At 51.5% G+C, this 27,221-nt stretch overlaps 1 protein-coding gene and 1 long non-coding RNA gene across 2 annotated transcripts; one reads left to right on the top strand and one right to left on the bottom strand.

The window, feature by feature from the left end:
- Positions 1 to 509: 509 nt before the first annotated feature.
- Positions 510 to 18,060, top strand: LOC128785928 (uncharacterized). Its single transcript, XR_008430110.1, has 3 exons — positions 510 to 631; positions 17,180 to 17,560; positions 17,898 to 18,060. It is a non-coding gene; the product is annotated as an uncharacterized LOC128785928 (long non-coding RNA).
- Positions 15,022 to 23,029, bottom strand: BCL2L11 (BCL2 like 11). The gene is made up of 3 exons (XM_053938817.1): positions 22,663 to 23,029; positions 18,049 to 18,161; positions 15,022 to 15,642 (listed from the first exon to the last, which is right to left on the bottom strand). The coding sequence occupies exons 1-3, from the start codon at positions 23,012 to 23,014 to the stop codon at positions 15,553 to 15,555; spliced, it is 555 nt and encodes a 184-aa protein (XP_053794792.1). The 5' UTR covers positions 23,015 to 23,029; the 3' UTR covers positions 15,022 to 15,552.
- Positions 23,030 to 27,221: the final 4,192 nt, after the last annotated feature.

The raw sequence follows: 27,221 nt of genomic DNA, 5'->3' as shown, positions 1-27,221 counted from the left end.
AATTAAATTCCCCACGACTTTTCCAAGGACATATACTTTTTTTGCCTCCTCAAGCCTCTACCCCAGCCCCAGAATGAGCCTCCGGCTTTATCTCACTTAGACAAAGAGCCGAAAATCCAAATGCTGGATTTGGGGTGGAAAGCTGAGACACCTGGAGGTGTCCTAAATCTTCTTGCTGTCCCGATGGATTCATGGGGTTTATCCTGCATTCTGAGGGTGATGCTGCCTTGTGGCCGGGCAAGCTGGAAGGTGAGGATTCATTTCACCACGAATAAGATGAAAAATGACGAGTATCATGAAACAACTCCCTTCCAGGACCTCGGCGTCGGCATGCTCCCAGTTTCCGCCGGATGCGGGAAAAGCACCATTCCCAGCGTTTGGCGAGGGAAGCGAGTTCGTGGGCGGGGGTGGGCGCGGGAGGCTTTGGCGAGGAGCTCTGGGGCTTCCTGTTTCCTTCCGCAGCTCGAGCAGAATTTGAAAGCAGCGGCTGCCATGAGCTGGACCAATGATCGGGGCACAGCGCGCCCAGGCCACCCGCGCCCGTTACGTACGCCCGGGGCTGCGCTTCCCGGCTCCTCGTGGGAACACCGGGAACCCCTGGTCCGGGGGCGGCCCGGCCCCACCACCCACGGTAAGGCGCTGCTCCCTTCGGCTGCCGCCAGGAATTGCGAGGGAAAAACCCCATGGAACCAGCGGGAACGTTTGGGATTTCGCGCGGGCTGCTGCTCGGGGTGCGCTTTGCCTCGTCGCGGAGGGATCTGGTGGAGGAGCCCTGGAGGCGGTGTGGAGCTGGGAGGAATTTAGGGATGCTCCGGGAGCCGCAGGGAGGGAGGCTGCGCTGCTCAGGCACGGAAAAAGGGGAGGATGGATGTGGAGGTTCTCCCTGGTCCTGCACCGGGATAACTCCATTCACCATCCCTGGAAGTGTCCCAGGCCAGTCAGACAGGGTTTGGAGCAACCTCGGTGAGGGGAAGGTGGCCCTGCCCATGGCAAGGGGTGGAACGGGATAGACTTACGGTGCATTCCCACCCAATCATTCCCTGATACCATGATAATGGCACAGCTGGGAACGGAGGCCGGACTCTGCTGGCGTCATGCCTACCCCCACAGTGCTTAGTCACCTTTTTGGGGTATTTTGTGCTGCCCTCTCCCGCTCATTCTGTACTCTCCTTTGGGATTTGGGCTGGGGAAGGTAGTAGCGAGTTCCCTTCTTGCTTCTCCCGCTCTTCCACCACCTGCTACCCAATACATCCCAAACTGCGGTTCCCTGGGAACTGCTTGTGTGTCCCGTGGGCTGTCCCGGAGCTGAGTGGCTTGGTCAGGGGCTGAGCAGCTCCGGGCTCCCTCCTTTTCCTGCTCTGGCTCAGCTTTCGCCCTCAGGATCATCCGGCGGCAGCACATTCCCTCTCCAGGGGGAAATTATCCTCATGATCCTTCTTTAGTCCCGGCTGGGCGGCCCCTGGGATGTCCCACGGTGGCTGCGGGTAGAGCGCGGCTTCTCCAGCTCATCCCATCCCATGGATCGCGGTGCCGGCTGCGTTTCCCGGTGCATCATTCCCGGGAAGGTCCCACAGCTGGGACGCGGTGCCTATTCTAGCCCGACTCCATCGCCGCCTTCCCCACCGAGTTCCCTTTGTTTTTTTGGCTGGGGCTCGCAACTTTTCGGCAACAGTGACCTCTGTCGGCATCGCCACCGGGGCCACCGGCGTCGCCCCGCTGTCACCCGGCTGCATCCCACAATCGCAGTTCCCACCTCAGGCACAAACGGGACACAAACACAGACGGGTTATTTGGGACCGATGCCGCCATTCCAGCTGCTGCGGAATCCCACGGCAAAGCAGCAGTGCCGGGAGGTGGCTGAGAGAACCGGGCACCAGTTACCGAAAGGTGTCCCCAGGACAACCCCAGAGCCGGGAACCCGAAAATCCCGGGTTTACTGGGCGGCCAAACCTCCATGACTCATGTCGGCCGTTCTGCTGCCACCGGTGACTAATCCCGGGAGTGCTGTCTGCCCGGGGCTCGGCTCCATCCCCATCCTTACGAGTGTTTGGCACCGTTCAATAACAATAAAAAATCCAGGTGAAGTTATGGAAAGAAGGGATGAGTGGGGGCTGCCAGGTTGGTTTGGTCATCACCTCAGCTCTTCCATCCATGCCTGTGTGCACTCAGAGAAGCTTTCCCTGCAGGAAAATGCTTCCCAGCACCTCTGGACCAGCCCTTTGGAGCACGGATCAGCAGCTGCAGGTGGTGGCAAATTTTGGGAGGGCTGTGGGGCCGTGGCGACGGCCAGGGAGTGACTCAGAGGAGCTTTGGGGCTCTGTGGTTTTGCTTTCATGGTTTTGCTGTGACTTAGCAACTTGTTTGTTCGCTCTGCGGGAAGGCAGGTGCCGGCATGCCCGGCAAAGCAGCTGGATCCCGTGGGATTACAGCTATCCCGAGGGATCCCTTGGGGTGTTGTGTTGCCCAAGTGGATGTGGCTGAACCCCACAGGTGATGCAGGCAGTGGTGTGACATGATTCTTTGGGATCTGCATCCTGCAACAGCTCCATCCCACTGGGAATATCCAGCAGGAGCAGTTTCCACCCCTTTCTTTTTAGAAGGAAAATGGGATTTTTGACGATGGTGTTCCTAAAGCTCGCAGCCACTCCAGGGGTTTCTGGAGAGTTGGATCTGGAAGCTGGGCTGGCAACCTGGCATTTTTCAGGGAGATGCTAATGACTGCCAGCACGTTTTCCTGTTTTGTTGCAATATTGGGGGGAAAAAAAGGTGGAAAGGGAGCAGGCTGAATGTTTTCCTACCACAGTGGAAAATACTCCCAATCCTCATATTCCTCCTTCCCATAGGATGCTCATGGTTTGGTTTCTTCCAGGAAGGACATTTCCCACCAGCTTGTGCGGTGCTGGGAGGAGCTCCAGGGATGTTGCTGGGAAGCAACAAAGAGGAGCATCCATCTCCCAGTTTTTGGGGGGAATAGCCAAGCATTTGGTGCCACTGTAGCTGGTGTGGTGCTCTGACGCCTCCAGAATTCCACAGTTCCTGGGTTCATTTAGAGGTTTGTGATCTTTGGAGTCTCAGCCGAGGGAGCTGGATGGGAAATGGGTGAAAGCTGCAGATGAGAACAAAAAGGGGATGGTTTTGGGTGGCTTTCCTCCTTCAGCTGAGCCAAGCCATCGCTCATCCCATGTCAGCTCCTCAGGCACTGCTGGGTTTTTCCTTGGGCTGCAGTGATGGTGCTGGAAGGGTTAAAGCCACTAGCAGATCCTGAAGACAGGGATTGAGGTTGGAATGCTCAGCTGGACCATGGCATGGCCACGGAGGACTCAGTCCAAACCCCTCTGCATCTGAGCTGCTTCTCCGATGTCATAAATCCAAGTTTGATTAGTGTGGATTTGGAAAAGGCTGATTAAAGGTTCCCGGAGCTCCCCCTTCCTTCCATGTCAGCCCCGTGAGGCTCTCCCTCCCCACTATGTCACCACTCCCAGGGCTGCTTGTGCCCCTGAGTCATCTCCAGACTCCAGCTGGATCCAGGAGCACGGCCCTGCCCTAAGCATTGTGTGTGGGGCGCATTGTTTTCCCGAAATACAGCAGCTCCAAAGCACACGGAACAGAAATGTAGTGGGAAAAACCCGAGGTGGGGACACCAGCAGGGTGACAGCCACCCCCGTGCTGCAGGAGAGAGGGAAAAGGTCCCTTAGCTGGGAGGGAAAGGGCTTAGAGTGGGATGAGCATCTCCGGAGCTGTTCCCTCGGGAGTGCAACCAGAGCCTTTCCTAGGGGATTTGCTGGGTGGTCATGGCTTCTTTTAGATGGGAATGGGGGTAAAATGGGGCTTTCCAGGCTGGAAGAATACCCAGGTGCCTGAGAGCTTAGGGATGCATTCCCTGGATGAAAGAGCCTCCTGCTCCCATTCTGGGATATCTCATCCCCTTCCCAAGCTCCTCAGCCAGCAGTCCCCATGGACTTGGCTCCAGGCCCTGGGAAATGAGACCTTTCCCAGCAAAAGCTCCTTCTGATGAGAAAAACTCCCTGATCCTTTCCCAATGGGGGAAGTGGGAGAGCCCCTGAGCCATGGGAAAATCTCCTTCCCCACATCCTGGTGGGAGGGACGGAGCCATATAAACCCTCCGCGCAGCTGGGAGCTGCAGCGAGGAGAGGCCAGGTAGGATGTGGGATGGATTTGGTCTGGCCTGGGATCCATGGAGGGATCCCATGGCAGGGGATCCATGGGTGGCTTCAGGAATTGGTGTGGGGGGAATTTGCTCCAGGGGGATGCTCCTGTGCCTGGGAAGTAGGGGGCTCTGAGCAGAGGGAAAGTGAGACTGAAATTAAGGGAATTCCTACAGTTTTCCCTGGCTCATGGATTTTTATCTGTCCCTTGCTCTGCCTGGACAATTCCTGTAGCCCAGGGAAGGATGCTGGATCCAAGGTTTCTGCTGTCATCACTACATCCTCCCATCATTCTCATTAATCATCAATATCAAAGAGTTCATGACATTCCGCAGAAGCTGTGCTGGATGGGGCTAGGGTTTCCCAGAGAAGCTGATCCTGACCCCTTGCCATCAAATGACTGTGGAAGAAGTGTGGGAAGCACAGGGATGAATCCTTGTGGTGGAGCATCCTACCTGTGATCCTACCTACAAAGGCATGGATCATTCCCACCCTGCGGCCCCAATCCTACTGGCATAAACCTGGGAGCAAAGGGGCAGAAATCCCGCTCTTCTGCTTCCAGCATTCCCAGTGCTACTTCCTCCGTAGGTGATTCCCTGTTTCTGGAACCGAAAAAGCAGAAGAGGTTTTTGAAGCAGCATAAACTAAAAAAAGCCTTTTTTCCTTATTTTTCCCCAGAGAACCAGCAGAAGCACGACTGTCCTGTTGGGATTAGGACTGAAAAGGGGGATCTTGTCCCCTTCCCAATTATTTCAGTCCCAATTATTTCCCACTTAATGGTGGGAAACAAATGCAGTCAGCACTTTCGGATTTTTCCACCCATTCCCATGAAAACATACCCAGTCCTGGATGTTCCCTCTCCTGGTCTCAGATGCTCTGGAGGATGTGGGGAAGGAGCTGTGGATCCAGTGAGTGCCTCCATGGGATGGATAAATGTCTCCGTGGGAAGGGCAGGGAATGGCTTTGGGATGAGTTGCTTGGAGTGCAAAGTGCCGAGCTGAGGGGACCAGCTGGGTGCCTAATCCGTGTCCCACTGCCGGAACGAGGCTGTGGGTGCCACCAGCACTTCCAACAGCACAAGTTTGGCTCCTCAGCTGGAAACTGGGGTTTGGGGAGCTGAGCAGTTCCTGGAACTGCAGCCCCACGTCATGGGGGGGGCTGGGTAATTTGGTGACAGAGGAGGAAGGGAAAACCCCACAGAGCAGCGCCGGGAGGCTCTGGCCAAAAATGAGTCAGCAGTGACTGGGTGGCTGCTGGGTCTGGTTTTACTGGTGGTACTGAGGTTACTGAGGCTGATGCTGGTTCTGTGGGTGCTGCTGGTGGTACTGGTGCTGGTACTGGTGGTGCTGGTGCTTCTGGTTCTGGTTGTATTGGTGCTGCTGGTTCTGGTTGTACTGGTGGTGCTGGTGTTGATACTGGGATTACCGGTGCTGCCTTGCGGGGCTGCCTCCCAGCTGCTCCTCTCCCTCTCCCCGTGCCCATTCCCAGGACCTTTGAGCAGCTGCTCTTTTCCCCTGCCAGGAATTCCCAGGAATTCCATACAGGGATTTTGCCATGTCCATCCCAGCACCCAGGTCCCTCTGGAGCCCATTCCTGTGGTGTTGTGATTCCAAGGCCACCCAGGCTATGTTTGAGGGATTTGGGGCTTTCCAGATGTTTGGGATTTATTTTCTTTTGAAAATATTTGCCAAATATTTGGGACCAAATCCTGGCATGAAAGTGCCCCTTCCCAGGCTCTCTGAGCTCTTCCACACTTTTCCATGGCATTAAAATCAGGGAGGGGAATTTAAGTAAGTCAGGAAAGGCAATTAAAATCCAGCAGGGCAATTAATTAAAATCTATCAGGGCAATTTATTAATATCCAGCATCTCCCAACATTCCCCTACTTTTTATATTTAAATAAATCCTACATTTGTATATTAATATAAAAATTAAAATTATGTAAATATATTTCTATTTATATGTAAATGTATTTATCTATATTTATATAATGCATACAAAGACATTTATTTCTGTTTAAATAAAATTGTTAAATATATTCTCATATGTCAACTGTTTGTACGTTTATTGAATAATGTGGTGATTAATACATCAAAATATTAGTTTATTGAATAAAGTTGAATAATATAAATATATATTTATTAAATTAAGTTTATTAAATTAAGTTTAATAACAGAGTGTGACAGAACAGATAGAATTAATGTAATGTGATAAATATAATGAAAATAATATAATTCATATAATAGGAATTATGTCCTTAATGGTATAAATTAAGCCAAGTGGGGGTTAATTAAAAAAAAAAAAAAGGGTGATAAAAAGGATTATTTTTACAATGGGAAAGGATTTCGAATAATTGGAAGCATTGGGAGTAAATGCAAGGATTGGGAATAAATGCAAGGATTGGGAATAAGAGGAAGCACCCACAGATTTAATGGCTACTGCTGAGAGATTCATAGTAGGTGGGTTTCTTGGTATTGAATTTTCCAGATTAATTCCTAGGGGCAAATCCCAGACTCTGGGAAAGGCATGTCTGATTTTCCAGCTGGGTTTCTTGATACTGAATTTTTTATCTTAAATCTCAGAGGCAAATTCCCAGCCCCTGGAGAAATCCTGTATGATTTTCCAGGTGGGACATTTTTAAGCCAACTGTTACTGTTTTCCTGGGAAAAAACCCATTCCCCCTCAGGTCAGAGTGATCCCCCTTCAGGCATCTACTGAAAAATTATGATGGAGCAAAATCAGATCAGCCACAAATTCCCCCCTATTTTTCCATTCAGCTGCTCAAGGGATGCTCAGAGAGCAGTGTTGGCAGGAGAGCAGCCCAGAAGTGCTGGAAATTTCACTGATATCCTGAGTTGAAATGGACATGCAAAGATTATCGAAGTCCAGTTCCTGGTGCTAAACTTCCCAAAATTCTGGTTTCTTCACCCATGGTGAATGTAGTGGGAAAAGCCTGAGGATTTTGGGGACTCTCAGTTTTCCACTCTCCCCACATGAGTCAAAGCAAATGGATTTGTCTCAATTTTCCTTCTCTGCAAATATTCCCAGTCTATCTGACTCGGGCACAGGGAAGCGGATGAGCCAAACCCCAAATTTATCCCCTGACTCCTCCTTTTGCCACCTTTGACAGGTTTGAGATCAATGACGTGGGGAAGCAGGGTGGGTGGGAGGGAAGCGTTTGACTCGTGCAGCAGCGAGACGAAAATAGCGACGTGGAAATTCAGCCCAGCTCGAGATTTGAAATGAAATCGTTTGAAATTAAAGACTTCATGCCTTGCTGAGGCTGTTCCAGTCTTGCTCTGTCCTCTGCCTGGGGTGTGGATGGCTTGGGAAAGGGAGCAGCATCCCAGGAGAGTTTTGAGGGTGCTTTTGGTCATCGTTTCTCGGCACTAAATAGAGGAAGAATAAGTTTCAAATGAAGCGTGTTTTGTTTTGTCACAGGAAGTGGAGAGAGCTTTGGGAGAGCCCTGAGACATTGACTTGAAATTCTGTATTTTAGTGTTTTTCTGGCTAAGCCGATGGCGTAGATCGGTGCCTGTTGTAAACCGAGGGGCATTGGGATGGGAGGAGCAGAGCAGTGGGACCCCCCGCCTTTATCAGTTACCCTGAGGGAGGAGGTTCGGGGCTGAAGTGGATTGGGGAGTGAAGGCAGCCCTTCCTGAGGGATCTGCTGGCTGCTGTTCCCTGCTCGGGGGAGCCTGAAATTGTGGTGTCCGAGGGGCGCGGGGCGGGCAGCCCGTGGGTGCCGCCGCTCCGGGAAACCGTTGGAGCGGCTTCTCGGGCGCCTTTGGGCTCGGGCGCCGCCGGCAGCGGCAGCCTCAAGAGAAGGACCCAGGTTTCACAATGGCTCAGTCCTCCCCCGGCCGGACAGCCCGAGCCGAGCCACCTCTTGTCCTGAAAAACCCCAAAATTGGTTGTCTCTACGCCGAGGGGGCACCGGGGCCGCTCCGCACGGTGCTTCCCTCGCCGGCGCTCCGGGAGAGCCTCCGCTGCTCCGGCGTCACCGAGCTCAGCCCGGCGGGGTGACAGCTCCGAGCCCTCCTGTGCAGCCCAAACCCCCCGAATATCCCTCGGTTTAACCCCTCTGCTCCTCCTCAGCTGATGCTGCTGCTGGCCAGAACTGCCTCCCACACCCAGTGTGGTGGGCACCGGGGTGACGCTGCTTGAATTTCAGCCAAATTGCTAAATTCCCGCTTGCTCCTGTGGTATTTAATTTGCTTTTTGGTTTCGCTATTAATGTTGCAGGGCTGCGAGGTCGGTGGCGTTGGCTTTCGGTGGTAATTCACAGCCCCACTGATTTAATCCCTGTTCTGCTGCCAAAAGCAGGGCTCACCGGGGTATTTGGGATATTTGGGGGTATCTGGGATGGGGTTGTGCCCACTGGTGGGAAAATGATGGGAAATGCTGTTTGGGATCAGGAAAAATCCAGTGGGTCATGCAGGGCTGAGTTCGGCTTCTCCTGCGAGGGGGAGATGGAATTAATTCCTATTATACTGAAGGGGTGGGCAGGGGGTGGTTTGGTGCTACCCAGCACTGCCCTGGGGCTCATCTCTGCCTTGGGGACGCAGATTTGGGCAAACGCTGATTTTGGGGTTAAATCTGCCCTTTTTCTCGTTGTGCTGTGGTTCTACTGTGCCTGTGCTTGCCATTGTACCCTCGTGAAAGGTTGCAAGCAGTTTTGGGAACACGTTGTCTGCCTGAAACATGTCAGAATCGGCCACAAATTGCAGATGAGACTGATAACAAAAGCCAACAACAGAAAATAGGTAGAAAAACAACACGGTGGAGGCTGAGAGACCACTGGAGGGCTTTTTTGTGTGTTTTTTTAACCAGCTCTCTCACGATGGAAGTGAAAACACATGAAAAGAGAAATGCCTTTTGTTCTCCCACTTGAATTAAGATGCTCCAGCACCAAACCAGAGTTGAGCCCCATGGCTGGAGCTGCTGTCCAGCCCAGGGACTCGTAAATCAGCATTTTGGCACCGATGAGAGTGTTTGGATGTGTTTTTGGGGGATTTTATGGTATTTTTTTAACCTTAAAAAATGTGCCCTGCAGCACATGGGTAACTCAGCTCATTTTCTCAACCCAGCCTGCTCTACCTGAACATCTCTGCTCGAATAAATCAGGCTCCAGCTGAGAAATTAGGATGAGGTTTTTGTTTTCGTTCTACTTATTTCGTCTTTGTTTTTATAAATAAATACAAATCACTCAAACTGAAACTCGATGGCTTTGGTGATAATCAAAGAGCAGCCCTGGGGAAATTTTTCTTCATTACCATGTTCTTTCACAGCCCACACTCGGGGTTTCGGGAGGAAAACTTCTTAACCTTTGCAGCAGCAGCACCCGACACTTTTTGAAGTCCCGGCACGCTCAGACTCGGGGTTCACATCGCGGAGCTGCGTTGGCATCACCTTTATTTCAGGGCCATGTGGAGAGGAGAAATTCTCACCTCCCAGCCCTTTTTTCCCCCTCAGTTCAGCCCTTTTCCCTCCTTCAAAAAAAAATTAAAAAAAAAAAAAAAGTTGGACTCCCCCCTTGCTTGGGTTTTGTTGTTGTTTTTTTGGTTCTGTGGGACAGCTCTTTTCTCTACCACCTTTGTACACCATGTTTTAGTATTTGCAGCTCACTTCCTGTATGAGGTTACTTTGTTTATCATAAAACCCCTATTTTTAAACCCATTTCTGCCAATAAGTAATTTGAATGGTAATAGCAGGTGCATGTGACTGTCCCCTCTGCCCCTGGCTGACGGGGGGACTCCGGTGGCTCTGGGAAGGATAGGCGTTGGAATGTGGGCATCCCGTGGCTCTTCCCTCAAATCTCAGGGGGATTATTTGTGTGAAAATAACCAGGATTTCTGAAAATCCTGACTTTTTTAGTGTGGGGTCATATGTGGTGTAAGGATGTGGACAGGCAGAGCTGCAGCACTCACTATCCTTTCCATCCTTAGGGAATGGCTACCGTGCCATCTTCCAACTTTATTTTCATTAATTACCAGCCAGGAGAACTGTGGGATTGTCAAAAAACAGTTGGCTCAGCCCACTCTGCCCATAATTGCAGCGAGATGAGGCGTGGGTTAATGAACGGCCCATGAGGCCGGGAAGCACCAGCTACCTGTGTGTCCTCCTGGGAAAAGGGATGGAGGAGCCTGTCACAAACCCAGCGAGGAGAAATCCATCAAATCCGGGAAGAACAGGCCCTGTATCCCCACAAGGACTGTGTAAGGCCCCCTGAGCTCCACAGGACCAGCTTTTGTTGGAACAGCAGTGTCTCCATCAGGGGTAACCTCATTGTCTGCCTTTTCTTGGGTAGCAGGACTTAATTTTTCAAAATTCTGCAGAAAAGAGGTTTGGGATGCTCAGGAAGTGTGGCAGGAAGGTCCCCTTGGTCCAGCCATCCCTGCGGTTGTCTTCCACCCTGTAAAAACCCCTCTAGAACACCTTTAGAGCACTGCTTTTAGGGACCTCCCTGGTATCCAACACTTCCCATCTCTGTCTGTGCCGAATGTGACCCCAGGAGAGGTCGAGTATCCAAGGAGCTGCCAGAAAGGCAGAAAAGTCACTGGAAAGAGTGAGCTTTGTTGCAATATGAAAATCAAATGCAAAGCTCGGGGGCTATTTTTAGCCGGTTTAGGCTGCACAGGTGTTTGAAAGGTCAGTGGCGAGTCATTGGAAAAAAAAAATCTGTTTATTTCTGTGTGTGGGGAGAGCCTGGTGTCGCTCCCGTGGCTCTGGATGACTGGAATCGCATCCTCAGCTTGGGTTGCTTGGCATTCCTGAGGCCGGCAGAGGTGTGGGAGTGCAGGAAATGTCCCAGTTTTGTGTGTCCCAATAGCATGAGCACATGGCAGCCATAAGTGTCCAGCTCTGACAGACACAGGGAGCTGTGGCTTTTTCCATGAACAAAATCTGGGAGTTTGCTCCTTTTCAAGGAATAAAGGCCATTTGTCATCCTTAAAACAGAATTGCATAGGGGTTTTTATGAGCTCTTAGAATTTAAGAGCATAGAAAGGGCCTGGCTGGTGATGTGGCTTTGGTGGGCCTGGGCCATGGCCAACGTGGGCTGAGGCCAACCTGAGTTTGGTGGACCCGTGACCACTTTGGGCTTGGCCATGACCAACAGGCCATGACCACCTTTGTCTTGGCCAGGAACACCTTGGACTTGGCCTTGGCCAACCTAAACCGTGACCACCTTGGATTTGGCCACAGCCAGCATAGGCTGAGCCCGGCCATGGCCTAGCTGGGCCAGGAACACCTTCAAAGTGGCCATGAGCCCCTTGGAGTTGGCCATGGCCAACCTGGCCCAAGGGCAGATCCCAACAGAGGGGCAGCGCTTCCCATCCCATTGCATCACCAAGGTCACTGGGTTCAGGCAGGGCATGAGCTCCTCCCAACCTGAATCACAGCAGGGTCATGTCCCAGGTGTTACAACTCACCTGGACACATCCATGAGCTCCCAAATTCCAACAGGACTGCAGAACCACCAGGCGAGCAGAGTGAGCAGCTGCCACAGGCTCGGCTGGGCAATTAAACCTTTTTTTTGTGAGTTAAAGAAGCCCCCAAAATAGCACCTGAAACCAATAAACTTCCCTTTCAGGAACTTCTGTAATTTGAAACACACTCAAGAACAAAACAAAAAAAATCCAGAATTTTTAAAGGTTGTTTATCAAGTAGGACTTGGTGGGGTTTCTTTTAAATCCCTTTCACATGGTGACTGCTGAAGAGTAAGTGGAGGGATACGAAGGGCTGGAGGGACAAATGAGATGGAGGGTCCAGGCAGAAGGAAGGTGGGATGGGAATTCTTAGGAGCAGATTTTAAACTGTAAAATAAAAACCGCCATGTGAAACAATAAAAGGGAAAATATAGTGATGCTCCATAACAAAAAATAATGTTAACAAACGCATTAAACAATAAAATAAAAAATAATAAATAAATAAATAAATTAAAAAACAACAAGACACAAAGCATAAAATTACCTCCAAAATTTCTTCAATGCCAGTGAAAACCAGCAGGGGACAAAGAAGTGCATGGAAGGTGCCCATCAGCTGGGCTTGTGCCCATGACCACAGAAATGTGAGGAAAAGCAAAAAAATTCCAAGGAATCCCCAAATAACTCCCAGATGGAGCAGCTTCTGGGGTTGGGAACATTCAAGGCAGCACCTGACAAAGCAAATTCATTCAAGAGCTGCATTTTGGGTGGCCTGAAGCATCTTGGAGCTCCAGGACACCAAAATGGAAAGGGGAACACCAAAATGGAGAGGGGAACACCAGGTCTGGAGGGAGATTGGGTGAAAAATGGGGAAAACTAGTATAAAGCAACAAATATCCTCTTCTCAGGAGAACCTCAATCCCCACAAAGAACCAGCACTCGGGACAAATAGTTCAAAGTTTTTATTAATATAAAACTCATATTAAGAACATAAAAGATTCTTAAAAACAAAACCAAAAAACAACCCCCAAAAAACAAGGCTCTTGCAATTATTTACAGCAGTATTGCACAAGTAAAGTGGCAATTACCCTGTCCAAAATTCATCAGTGCAAAACACAAGGAAGGCAGGGAAATTGCAGTCAAAAATGCTACATTAGCTGGGTCCTGCGACATGATTTAGTGATTCACGCAATCCCATGGGATGGCTGCTCCAGGAAAACCTGGCTGGAGCAATCCTGGGAGGTGGAGGAACCAAATTCCAAATTCCCACTGAATTTCACTAATGCTGAAGTCTCTGATGTGCCTAAATCACTCCTGGGAAGTGAAGACTTAGGCACTTGGAGAAAAATAAGATTAAAATCTTGTTATCCACACCACGATGGCTTTGGAAGGGGATCGAACACTTCTGGCAGGGAGGAAACCGAATCTTCACATGAACTTAAATAAGCAGGAAATAAATATACAACATTTCTACAAGTTACAGCATTAAACAGTAGAGTGCATTAATTACACAGGGAAAAAGAAAAACAAAAAAAGAAGAAAAAAGGACCTACAGTATTTACCAATTCCACTCTAAAAAAGTGTAGGAAAAAAACAGGAACTTTTTTAAAAATTTTTTTAGGTTTTTTTTTTTAAGTATTTCTAAGCTGTACAAAACTTACAGGAGAGAAAGGAGAGGGAGTACATTGCACACAGATATTTGGCTCAGATGATGAAAATAATATGGTATTCTACTCTAATAAATATTTGAGTATTTACAGTTTGGTGCAAAAGAAGAGAAGCAAGAACAGGATCAATCTGGTTTCCAAGGAAAACTCTTCATCCTTTTGGTGCAATACAGAGCACAGACTATGCTTAAACACGACCCAGAGCAGGCAGCCAACATGGCTGAAAGGAGCATAAATCCCTATTTTATATCATTCTTCTGTTTTGAGCCTTTTTGGGGGGCTTTTTCTCACTAAACCTCACAACGCCACAGGAATCCTACTTTTTGAGGGTTCCTTTTCCTATGATTTTTGGCTGGGAACTCCTGGTGTGGAGGAGGCCCTGGGAGACTTTGCCAGTATCTTGATTTTTTTTTTTCCTTAAAACGAATCTGGTTTTTGTCTCCATGGGAGGACAGGGTAAAGTGCTCTTTGGTGATTCTTTGGTGTACTCCAAGGGACACATTCTGGGATGCTAAAGATTGGGAGATCCCAAAGCACCATTTCATCCACCAGCAACGCTGGAACTCAACTGGAAGGAAAAAAAATCTCACTGGGTCTCCCTCCCTCTGCTGCTGAGTTTTATCCATTTAATTTTAATTTTACCAGTGGAATTCCATGGGAAATGCCTGATAGCAGCCTACTGTAGGGCTGGCTGGGGCAGCACAGCCACGGTGAGCCAAAGCCAGAGGCAAATCCCAAGGGATGAGGAGCAGGACCTGCCCTGGCCAAGCTCCCTCATTATTTGAACTGCTCGCTCTCCACCAGTGCAAAGGTTCCCCCAAAGGGCTCCAAAATGCCCTTCCCAAAACACTCCCTGCTCCTGCTGCTCACCTTGCACTTCCAAGAGAAAAAAGGGAATAAAATTGGCAATCAAGGTTAAAACTGCTTCTGTGATCCTCCAGGAGCAGGACGGGAGGCCCTGCTCCGACCTGCCAGGCACAGCCGTGCAGAGAGGTCCCACTGGGATCTGTCCATCATTAATTAACACTAATCATCATCCATGGCACTCAGCAGCTTCTCCCAGTGGGAAGAACCGCTCCAAGGGGGGCTTGGGATGGGGTTTTCCTTCTTTTCCTATGGTGCTGGTGAGATTAGAAACAACCCCGTAGCTTTTGGGGAGCACCTGCACCAGCCTGAGGGAAGGGGGATGTTTGTGCATAGATATGGGATAGCTGGACCAACCAATCCCCCAAAAACATCTGCTGGGAAACAATGGGAATACCCATGGATCCATGGCTCCAGGGGGGAAGGGGACAGGCTCTGGGACACAGAGCGCCTGGGAACTTCTCTGGGAGGACACAGAGCAGTCAGATCCCCTTGGAATGTCCTGGATAGATCCATGTCAGGCTGGCATCCTTCCATCTGCATCTGGGTGCTCATCCCCATCCAAACACGGAGAGGATCCCAGGAAAACACAATCTTGGAAACCTCTTTTGACAGCCAAGACTCACAACAGGTCCTGCTGCCGTTGCCTCTGGCTGTGGTGTTCCGGGAGCTGCTCCCTGCCTCCAGAACAGTTTATTGCTGGATTACTCAGTCCCCCACATCTGATAGCAGACACTACAGAAGCACTTCCACACGTTTTATAGAAAGAATTTCTTTAAAAAAAGGCAACCTGGTGGCTTGGGGTTTGGTTGGTTGGTTGTGATGGTTTGGACCCTGGAGTTCAACAGTGAAGTCTTGAAATTCAGAGTGGATCAAAAAAAAAAAAAAAATCAGTCAGCAGGAAATAGGCTGATTTGCATTATGCAAATGAAGTTGGATTTGGGGTAGCATTAGGTATTTACAGGTAAAAGAAGTGCTGATTAAATCCTTCTGCCCTTTTTCCAGCCTTTTTGGGGCCAAGCGCCCCGGAGGCAAAGGGCAAGGGGAGGAATCCGAGCCTCTGCAAGGCAAACTCCAGAGGCAAACTCTGAGGGCTCTGCCCATGAGCTGGCTCAGCTTTCCCTCGTTCCTGCCATAGGGCTCATGCCACAGAATACCAGGAACGATGACAAAACATGATTCTGCATTTTCGCTGAGACTTTTTTGGGAAAAAAAGGCAAAAAAAAAAGAATAAAAAGAGTGGAGAGAAACACTGAGTAAACACCACTCTGCCATAAAACACCACGTGGAATAGGATGTCCACCCTCATCCTGCCACATGTCTTGGGGGAGACGCAGGGTGAGAGCCCCACATCCATCCATGAGTCCATCTTTCCCAGGCTTTCCCAGCGAGGAATTCAGTCCTGGTGGCTCGGGATGCATCTGGTGTTCACTGGAGCCTCCAGATGAGGCGAATGATGTAACGCAGCAGGCGCAAGATCATGACCTGGGGATTTCCCACCTGGTGATCCAAGAAGCCCTGAAAGAGAGGGAGGGAAAAAACAAAAACAAAAACAAAACAAAACAAAAAAAAACAAAACAAAAAAAAAAAAAAAAAAAAAAAAACCCAAAACAAAAAAAAAAAAACAAAAACAAAACAAAAAAAAAAAAACACCAAAGAGAGAAAAACCAAACAAAGCAGTGACTTTAATTCCCAGCATGAAGCCCCCCGTGCTATATAAACACCTGGAAAATATTCCAGAGGGACAAACTGAAGTGTTTAACACTTTGCAGCCAGCAGAACTTGGGGCTCATGACAGCAGTCAAGGCATGCCCCCTCTTCCAGGAAAAGCCTGGCACCCATGAGCCCTGTTGGGATAAGGAGCGGCTGATGACGAATTGCCAGATTTCCTGATTTCTTGTCCGAGAAACGGTCCTGGGGGAGGCCACACCCCTGGGGAACGTGACAGGGAACGAGCCAGGACCGCGCCTCGGGACCCGTCCAACAGCCCCGACCTGCCCAGCGAGTGTGGCTCTGGCACTGCTGCAGTTCCCCATGTCTAACCTCAGGCTGAAAGGGCAAACCCTGGAGCCAGGCAGGGCTGGTAGGCACGAGCCCTTCCACTCTGCCCTCCAGAGCCGAGACAGCTTGGGAGCAGCCAGAATGCTTCCAGAAGGAAAAGGGACCTTTCCACAAAGTGCCTCAAGGATGATAATTAAACACTGGCTTAAATGCTCTGAAAACTCCCCAGTTTTGGGTGCAGGGAGTGAGCATTTGTCACATGCTGACTGCACCAGGTACAAAGTGTGTTTAGGGTCATGCATGATGTCCCCTGCTCGTGTCACCTGAGCAGGCAGGACGTGTCCTGTGTGTTCCACTCCTCGCCCCGGGCCAGCCCTGGGTTGGAATTGCAGCCACGGCACTGGGAACAGCCTCGTGCAAACCTGGGGGATGCTCCCTGCACCTCACCCTGCTGCTGCCTGGGAAACACTCTCATTCCCATTAAATTCAGCCCCTTATCCACCACAGGGTTTTAGGGAGCAGCATGATGTGCCCAGAGATTTCCAGCACCAAAGGAGCCAGGATAATGCTGGAAGGACAGTCCTGCTCCTCACAAATTACTCCAAATTTAAGGCACTGATCTGGGAGGCAGGGAGGAGATGGGAGATGGGATGAGGATGGTCCAGCACTGAACAAGCTCCCCAGGGAATGGTCACAGCCTCAAGGCTGCCAGAGTTCAAGGAATATGGTTGACAATGCTCTCAGGCACAGGGTGGGATTGCTGGGGCTATGCAGGGCAAGGAGTATGGACTTGGATTATCCTTATGGGTCGCTTCCAGCTCAGGATATTCTATGGCACTCTGTATTTCTTCCAGCTCCTCTGGATCTGCCTGCTGCTACCAGGTGCCTCCAGCTTCCTGGACAGCCTGATCCCTCCCTTTCATTGGCAAGATGTCCTTTCATCCCAAAAAGCAGCCATTTGCATCACAGGGGATCAGCCTGGATGGGGGAGGTCTGAAGATGTGCATTTTGAATTCTGGATTTGGGATATCAGCTTTTCACCATTTTGTTGCAGGTCAGGAATGCCAGGGCATTTGGGAAAAGTGAAGCAGGTGGAGATGATGGGGAAAAAGCAAGATCATAGCAACTTGACCCCTGTTTTGTGGGAAAGCCAACCCTAGGAGCAGTGAGGAAGCACTGCAGGAGCTATGTGGGAGCCGAAGAGGATGGATAAGGATCCAGCAGCCAGCATTCCATCACCAACACTGCTCCTGGCCCCTCTTCCCACAGCCGAGCCTGAGTGGATGGAGCAGAATCCACAAGCAGGAACATGCAGCCTTCAGGAACACTCAACAGCCGAGACACCAGCGAGCTCATCTTGCTTCACCCCCTGGGCTGGGCTGCCTTGGGCTTCTCTGTGGCATTACTGCATCGACTTGGGTTGCAACACCCCAAGGTGAGCGAGTTCATGGGCTTATAAAAACCTCTTTCAAAATAGTCTTTGCAAAAGAAGTAAGTTCTAGGACCAAGTCTCTTCTTTGCAGCAGCCAGGATTTGAGAGCTGGGCTAGGAATCCCACTGAATGCTTCTCTAAAAGCGATGGTGCCGGGCAGTGCATCCCCCAAAACTTCCCTGCCTCTTCCTTTTTAGAAGTTTCCTCATCACCATCAGGTCCAGGCCCAATCCAACACCTCTGCCCAAAACCCTTGTGCAAATCTGGTGCCCTAAAGCTTCCAGCCCCAATTTCAAGGTTATTTTTAATTGATTTAAAGGTTATTTTTCATTGATTTGAGGCCGCCGCCGCTGATTTGCCTGGTCCAGGCCACCCCCCGCCCACGCAGCCTTTTCTCTTCTGAGTGAACGAAATTCTCACCACAGAGAGTTTCCAGAAATGATTCAGCCTTTCCCTTTGAGAGAAATGGAAGGTGAAGAGGAGAAAGTTACCCTGCGTGGACAATAGGAGGCATTGAACTCGTCCCCAATGCGCCGCAGCTCTTGCGCAATCCAGATTTCCGGCTGCACCTCTTCAGGTGGAGAGTGGGACTGCCACCGGGAAGCTGTGTGGGATGAAACAGGAAAGTTGGAAATCCAGGAAGAAGAACAAATTGTATAGAATTTACTACATAAAACTCTGTAATAACCCATCAACTCTTGCCCTCTTATTCCTGCTTTTTATTACTATTATATTTTATCTCTCTTAAATCCCAGGGGTACATGTGGGGACTTACTGCATACAATGAACAGGCTTTTATTCCTTGTTATTTCTGTATTATTACTACTACTGTTAGGCTTTTATTTATTTATTGCAGGCTGTCCATGGGAACATCTCCAAGATTTGGTCCCTCTTAAACAGGGATAAAAGCCAAGATGCCACGCTCCAATTTCCCTCCCTCACCAAACCTCCTCTTCCCCCTTTTCTTCCTTCAGTAGTGACTCTTTCCCTAACCTTAAAAACCCTCTGCCTGGATATTTTCATTCAATTTTCACATTTCTTCCCCAAATCATCCTCAAGTGCCCAACAAGGAAAACCAATGGGTTTGTCATAGGGAGGAGAAAGCCACAATTGGATTTATGTGCGGAGAAACCACATTTCCAGCAAATCCAAGTGCTGGCTTGAAAGAGAAAAGAAAGAGTTAATGTGTTTATTATACTGCAGGATACATAATTGTTTAGGTCTCCATCTCAAAGAGTTATTAAACATGTGATAAATCCTCCAAATAGCCAGGAGAAAAAAAAGAAACAGGACCATGTATGGTACGAGCACTGCCTCATCCTTAAAGTTCAGAATCCAAGCAGGAACTGCAGCCTTAAGGAATATTAAAAAAAAAAAAAAACAACAAACTAATAAAAATAAAACAACCCCATGCAACCAAAAATAAACCAAAAAAATACTGCAAAAAACAAAGCAGTGTTTTGGCACGACAGCTTCAACAGCTTCGGAGGAATCACAAGGGAACAGGAATAGCTTCCAATCTTCCAAACATTCAAAGGATTAGTAGGGCAGTTAGAAAAAAAAAAAAAAAAAAAAAAAAAAAAAAAAATTAAATAAAAGCCTGGCTCCAACCTGATTGGAAAATGCATTTCCGAGCCAAGGCAGCGCTGCTTGGCCGGAGGATGTGTTTTGTTTTCACGCTGTAGTAGTGCAGGAGCAGCGCCCGCCGCCCGCCCCGAGCGCTTCTCCTCTCGCCGCTGAATGAACACGCGCGGCGCTCGCGATCCTGCCTCCGGCCCGGCTCCTCCGGGGAGCCAAACGGGATTCGGCCGGGGCGGAGCGACCTTCCCAAATCCCACCGCCGCCGTCAGCAGGGCCGGTCCAGCCAGGGAAACAAAAACACGCGGCGAGCCGGGGCAGGAAGAGGCGAGGAGCGCTGGGGACGTGAGGAAAACCACGCGAGGGAGCAGCACTGCTCCTGCTCCATCCTTTCACCCCTTTGCCATCCTTCCTCCCGCCCCGGCATCGCGCCCACGGGGCTCCTCCGTCCGAGACACTCGGGCTCGGCTCGGTGGCTGAGAGCGAAATCGGGCTGAGGTTTTCAGAAAGGACTTTCTGCGGCGCTGCCGAGCGGCGGCGGCGAAAGGGGCCAGTCATAACTGGACCCCAAACCAGTCACAGGCGCTTTCGGGGGCGGGGGGACACAGTCATAGCGCAAGCCAGCGCCCGCCACCGAGGGCGACATGTCTGCCCCGGGCATGGGGACAACCCGGGGGCACCGGCACCGCCAAAAAGCCACGTTTGGCTCCAGCCCATGGGATGCTCCAGGATGGAATTACTGCAGTTCCAGCTCGGAAGGGCAAAGAAACCAAGCCCAAATTGCAACGTCAGCTCTGGGTGAGGTATCCAACCCCCCTAAAGGAAATCTGGGAGAACCGTGAGGAAACAGCAGTGATTCCAAAACAAGAGCATCAGGACATCACCAGCAGATTCCCACCTCAAGGTTTTCCCATTAAATCCAACTATTTGCATATAGAGAATCTCCTTTGAGAGCAACAGGTTTATACTGCTTCTCTCCTCATGGGAATACACACTGGGATCAAACCAGCACTGGAAAAACCCATTTCCAGAGCACCTGCTCTAGCCACATTCCCAAAATCCACATGCAAACAAACACATTGCCTTCAGACTGAAAAGCCAACGGAAGGAAAAGAAGGAGAGATACAAAATACCATGCACACAGTCACCCAACCTCTCCCAGAAAGAGTAAGTTTGTCTTGGGTGACTTACACACCCAGCTGGGAATTCCCCATCCCTGCCAACTTCTTTCCCCAAAAGCAGGATCAAGCCTCTTCTTCTGGCACAACCAAATCAACTCACCCTTGCTCCTCTCCTTTCCATCCCCAAAAGCATCATCCTGGATATACCAGGCTGGTACTGCAACCCTTGTTCCCTTCCATCCCAGAGCATCCCATCGCTGCTTTTGTCTCATTTCCCAAAAGAAACAGCTTTGGAGGCAGCTAGATGTATCCCCTGAACTGTCAGAAAGGCGGCACAGCCCAAAGCATCACTTTCCAAAACCCCCACACCAACAGCTCTTTCTTACATGACCCAAGGTATTCCCAAGGGCTGCCTCCACCTTTATTTGCCCTCATTAAAACCTTTGGGGAAGGTTTTGTGAGATTTAGTGAGGGACTTTTGAGGCAAAGCATGAGTTTGCCATGCTAGAGCAGCCTTGGAGCAGTTCCCCACTGCCCATGGGAGAGGCTGGGAGCATCCGTCGCTTCTGCTCGCAGGAAACGTCTGTTTATTTTAATAATAATAATAATAATAATAATTATTATTATTATTATTACTTATGCTTCTGAGAGAAACTCTCCACCTTGCAGCCTCGGCTCACAACAGATAAAATCAGTGGGTAAAAGCACAACAAAAATATCTCCTTTGCTTCCTTCCCAAGGGACTGACCCACTTCCATGTGGAAAACCTCACGGCACGCATCCAGCTGGACACTGCCAAGGCACAGGGATTGAGCAGGAGGTGTGCAGGGCAAAGTCATGGATATTTCCCAAGGAGAGCGGCATGGGAAGTCACAGCCTGGGAGCTACAGGCCTGGATGGGGATAAAACAGCTGTGTAGCTCCATGTTCCCAGCTTAATCCGTTCAGGAGTATCCAGGAGTCCCAGTTAAACAGTACTGAGGGTTTTCCATTTGCTAATAGTTGTTTAGGATGATGCCCCTAGCAACACTCACAGAGCAAAGGCTCCAAAAAAACAGCTGATGAGAGCACAAGAATTTAGGAAAAAAAAAAAAATCAGGGAAAACTTCAATTTCTTCCCAGATAGAAGAAACCCAAGCCTTGGCTCTTCCCGGCAACGAATTCCGGGAGCATCCCTGCCTGGCTGTGCCAGGGTGACGTTGTGAAACGTGAATTAAGCTGTAATTACTGCAATAATGTCACAAAATCTTTCCTAAGGGCATGTTACAGCCAGGCTTCCGCTGCCAGAGCCACAGCCCAGAGCCTGGAGGGAGCAAAAACACTACCAACCAAAAAAGATGGGATTTAGATCCCAGAAAGCTTGGAGCTTGCCTCACTCACACCGTGCTGGAGCTAAAAGGTGCAAGTTCAAAGGTTTCCTCCAATTAAAGGGAATTCATCAGGAGAGGGGAATGCTAGACAAGCAGGCAGCTCCCAAGGGCAGGTTTCCCCTGCTGGAGAGGCTTCACCTGGTAAAGCCACTCGTAAACACGCCTGCCTCCAGGCCCAGAGGAATTTCGGGATGCATGACCCCAGCACCACTGCCACTGATCGATGAGAGAGCCGGCAGCGGCACACGAGCCAGGAGCCACTTGCTTGGCAAAACAGCCTTGGACGAGCAAGCCCTGAGTAGTAAGCTGGACTCAACAACCCTGTCCCCTCCTCCCCTGGCAGCAACTGACCGAGCCCGGAAAAGAATAAACATCATAGTAATAAAAAGCCCGGCGCTGGACGCGCGGGAGTTCCCCGGTGCTGTGTTTGCTCGGCGGGCCCGGCCAGCTTCCACAAATCCCAGAGCGCCGGGAGAGCCTCCAGCCTCAGCATGGATGCTCCCAAAATCCATAGGGTGGGATGCAGGAGGTGCTGCTGCAGGTGCCTCGCATAGCTACCTGCGTTTTCCATTATTCCAGGGGAAGCCGAGGCAAAGAGCAGGACCCCTCATGCACCAACAAACCCCTGGCACTGTGCGCTCACAGCTTTACACACCCCTCCTCTTCATTCGCACCTGTACACAAACCCCGGCACTTCACACACCCCCACGAGAGTGTTTTCCGCGGTTCTGAGGAAAGCCAAGCCAGGTGAGGAGGGGAAGGTGAGGAAAGCCAAGCCAGGTGAAGGGTGGGAAAACCGCTCCTGCACTTTCAACCTACTCTTCAACTGCATATTCACCCTCTACACATCTCCCCCCGCACTTCACTTTCACACCTTCACACGCCCCCACAGAAACTCGGTTCTGAGGAAAGCCACGCCAGGTGAGGAGGGGGAAGCGAGGGAAGCCACGCTGAGGAGGGGGGAGCGAGGGAAGCCGAGCCCAGCGGGGAGGGGAGGCGAGGAGGAGGAGGATGGGGAGCCGCGCCCCGGAGCTTACCCATGGCGCTGAGGCAGTGGCTGAGCGCCTGGCAGGGTGGACTGGGGGTCTGCGTGGCCTTGTCGCAGCTCAGGGGTGCGGGGCTGCGCTCGGCGTCGAAGGAGAAGTACCCGCTGGAGGAGCGCGGCAGCAGCGGCGACCTCCGCACGAAGATGAAGAGCGGCGAGCGGGTGGCGAAGGGGCCGGGGCTGGCGGGCGGGCCCCGCGCCGCGGCGGCCGCGGACACCGGGCCGGCCCCGGGCAGGGCGGCGGGAGCGCCGGGGCGCAGCTGCGCGCCCGGGCCCGGCCCCTCCGCCGCCGGCAGCCGCCCGCCCTCGCGTCGCGCCTTCACCTCGGGGGGCTGCTTGGCCATCGGGGCTGCCTACGGGGAGCGGAGCGCGGTGAGCGGCCGAGCGCGCCGAGGCCGGCTCGGCCCCCGCCCCCCCGCCCCATTGTTCTGCCGAGCGCGCCCCCGCCCCGGCCCGGGCCCCCGCCCCGCGCCCCCGGCCCCGCTCACAGTGCTGCCGCCGCTGGAGCGGCCCCGGCCGCGGCTGCGTTCGGGTGTGCGCGGGAGCGGGAGCGGCCCCAGCCCCGCTCCGCCCCGTGTTTACAGCCCCAGCACCGCCCCGGCCTCCCCCGGCCCGGCGCCGCCCCGGCCTCGGCACCGCCCCGCGCCCGCCCCGGCCCCGGCCCCGGCCCGCCCCGCCCGCGGGGAGCGCTCGGGCTCGGGCGCAGCCTTACACACACAGAGAGACGTGGCCCCGGCTGATAAACACAGCCCGGGGCACGGCACAGCCTTACACATGCACACGTGCACTACCAGCCTTACACGCACACACATCCCCCACACAAACACAGCCCACAGCGCTGTGTTCTGATACCTTTACCCTTCCCACCCTGCACCACGCACTCACACCTTGCACACACAATACACGCCCCATGGGGTTCGCCTCTACACACACCCCATGTACTGTGGGTGCTCCCCTTACCTGCACACCCCTTACACACCCCAGGCACACCTTGTTGCACCCCCATGTGCGCACAGACGTCACACCCAGGTGCATGCTCTTCACATACACCTTGCACATACACACCCCTGCTGCAGGGCATCTCCTGCACCCCACAGCCCATCCTGCTGCACCCCTTGCACACGTGTGTGCACACACACCCAGCACTGATGCACCCCTCAAGCAGCAGCAGCATCTCCAGCCTGTGGAGAAATACAGCTGTGGAGAGGAAGGGCCATGGAAAGGAAGGAAGACTGTGGAGAGGAAGAAGGACCATGGAGTGCAAGAAGCCTTATGGAGAGGAAGGACCTGGCCCATCTGCCACAGGGGCTGAGCACTGCTGCTGGAGCAGATTCCAGGGTGGTCACAGGTCCCCCATCCCATCCCAGTGTCCCTCACCTCAGCCAGGGATGGTCCCACACACTGCTGGAGCATCCCTGGCTGCTTCAGCTCTGTTCCCACTCCAACTGGGGGAGAAGGAAAAGTGTCTGCAGGTGTTCAAGTGGGCAAAAATAATTAGGGAAATTTGTTAGGAAGATACATTAGGGAAAAATGTGAAGACAGGGACCAGCAGCAGAAGGGAAAGGCTCAAAAGGTCTGGCCATCACCTTTCCACACCAGAAAAGTGAGGGAGAAGCAGCACTGAAAATCAGGCTTGTTCCTCTTTTCCCAGCCCTCCAGCAGTGGTACCCACAGCACAGCACTGGTGGGGCTCCACAAAGCCCCGCTTCCTTCACACTTCCCTTGGATCCAGGAGCCACCCGAGGCTTTTCCTCTTGGCTGGGGCCTGCAGAGCATCCTGTGGCAGTGGGGCAGAGCAAGGGGGATACTCTGGGGGTACCTGGGCTGCCAGGACATGGGGCCAGCCAGCAGATGTTGAGTCTATTTTCTCCTCCTGGGTCGTTTTGGTTTCTGCATGGGTGGCTCATGTGAGCAGAAAGGGGATGGGGAACAGGCTGGCCCTTCTCCTCCTGTCCTTGGGATTTTGGAGAGCCAGGACAGGCACCAAGTGCATTTTCCCACCGTGAATCATGGCTCCAGCCTCATGGAAGAAATCAGTTTCGACGTTATCCTCGTTCCTCTTGTCATGAGCCATGTCAGAGGAATTTGCACTGAAGCCAATCCCAAAGGTCCTTCATTTTTGGCACTGTGGGCACAGATTGAGGGAGGGGAAGTTGAAACCTGCCCCGCAATACTGCCTCAGGCCCTGCAGCATCCATCCCCAGCTCCCCAGGAATGCTGTTTGGGAATGCCTCATTCCAGCCCTTCCATGCACCCACCAGCATCCATGTGGAGGGAGCTTTCCCATGTCCCACATGGAAATGAGGAGGGAGAAAGGAGAGGGATAGAGGAGGATGGAGAGGATCCTATGCTGCTGCAGCACTCCAGTTGTGGTATCTCCCACCCAGCCTTCCTTCTGTGCCATCACCGAATCACTCAGGTTGGAAACGACCTCCCAGATCATAGAGCCCAGTCCAAGCCCAGCAGGTTGTCCCTGCCACTGAGAAGTGGGCAGGGAGGAGGAAAGAAGATGGGGCCTGGCTGGCAGGAACAGACTCCTCACAGTGCCATGAAAACCCCCAGGGAAAACCACCCCCAACCCCTCCTCCCCACCCAGTGGATGCTCATCAAACCCCTTCTGATATGAATAAAACACCAACAGAAAAAAATGACACCTTGTTCTCCTACTCCAATCATCATGATAAATGTTACTTCACTCGTGCTGCCAGATAAAATCAAGTTTGAGCCTCAAGCGTGAGGCTTTGTCTGAGCCAGGCTTGGAGCCTGATCTTTACAGTGCTCCCAATTTCAAACACCAACCCAAAATCAAACCCTTTGTCAACTGCATGGGGGTGCTTGAACAGCAAAGGTTGGATAGAGATAAGAACAGGTGGGTTTTGTTAAATAAATGTCTATTTTAGTTAAAGAAACCCCCAAACCCTCTCTGGAGGATCTCCACACATCCACAGCGGTGACAGTGATGTGGTAGTGAATCAAGCAACAAGAATGGTCCCATTGTGACCTGAGTGGTCCCTGGGCTGGGTAGGAGGTGGCACTTAGATTCCCTGCTGCCACCAGTGAATTTGGGACCTGTTAATGTATATTTAAAGTTTTTTATTGTTCCTAATGAGGCAAATGATATCCCTATGGGTGACCCCAAAAAGGGGACCAGGACTGCTGCTTCATTAGCATTTACCTGACTAATTAGTGAGGTGGCTGCAGCTTTCAACAGCCTCACACTTTATCTTTGTTAATGCCTTCAAAACCAAAATTAAGAATTCTGGCCAGGAATTGCAGGGAAGTGACAGCAGAAAGGGCTTGACCGGGGCTGAATGGTGATGAGCCACCACCAGCAAGGGATGGAGGAGCTGGCAGAGAGCCTCAGACCCCAGGGGGGGCCCCAGCTTGATGGGAGAGGGTGAAAGATGAGTAAAGTTGGGTTTTCTGCAGAAGAAAAGGCAGAGCCACCCACCCACACACCAGGAAATCTCTCCTCTCCGGTGTGGGTGGTGGAGGCCCCAAGATGAGTTATCTCTAAAGGGCAACTCTGGGGATACCTCAAGATGTTCAGCAGCACAGAGCCGGCACATGCCAGCGAGGAAATATCACCCTGCCAGCTGGGCCCTGGGCTTCACTCTTGGGGTTTTTAACAGCTTGGTTTACATAAAGTACAACAGCAGAACCTCCACCCCACCTCATCCTTTTTACCTGTTGTGGGATGGTTTTAACCTTTCTCCTTCCTGCTTCTCATGGGATGATGGTGGGAAGGGGGCAGGAGCAGGTGGTTTGGACAGGGGGCTGTTTTTAAGGGTGTTTAATATAAAACAACACAATTTTTTAAGGGCAAAGCTGCAGCTAAAAGCTCCATCATGCTCATAATGCTCTGCAAAGGGCTCCTCCACATATCCCTCTGTATTATATGAGGAACTAAACTTATATAATTTACAATATAGATCTAAAAACTTAAGCCTGGCAGATTCTGGCCTGGCCAGAGAACAGCTGGCTCTGGCTCAGCTCATAAAAGCAATGCAACTAAGGGGAGAAAGGGAACAAAAAAAGCCACCCCAGCATCAAATGTTTATGTTTCCACTAGCTCTGAGGTTGCTCCTGCTGATGTGCCTCCTGGTGCAACTCACTCCAGCTTAGTCAGGAACCAGCTGCTTCAGATCAAAGCCCAAGGCTTTTCCATGTGCCAAGGGAAGCAGGCTGCTTCCAAGAGGAATCCAAGAGGTTCTGCCATCAGGGCAGGGAGAGGAGCCCCAGCTGTAGGGAGAACAGCAGCCCCTAGGAGAACCAACACATCCCAGCCCTTCCTGACCATCCCAGGCTGTACCAGGTGCCCAGGCTCACCATGGTTTTCCAGCTGAACAATTTAAGCAGAGGAAAAACACCCCTGAAATAGAAGCAGAAGGAGGGAGAATAGGAAATAGGAGGGAGCAGAAGGAGGGAGAATAGGCTGTTGTCTCCCTCCTGTGGGGAGATGCAAAAATCAAATTAATGCCCTCTCCTTCCTCACAGGGATTGTGCTCCTAAAATATTCCTTTTAAGGGACACTTTTTTCCTCAAAGTTCT

The sequence above is a fragment of the Vidua chalybeata genome, chromosome 3, assembly GCF_026979565.1.
Source record: "Vidua chalybeata isolate OUT-0048 chromosome 3, bVidCha1 merged haplotype, whole genome shotgun sequence".
Lineage (NCBI taxonomy): Eukaryota > Metazoa > Chordata > Aves > Passeriformes > Viduidae > Vidua > Vidua chalybeata.
The sequence above is the reverse complement of the archived record's forward strand: the minus strand, read 5'-3'. Positions and strand labels throughout refer to the sequence as shown.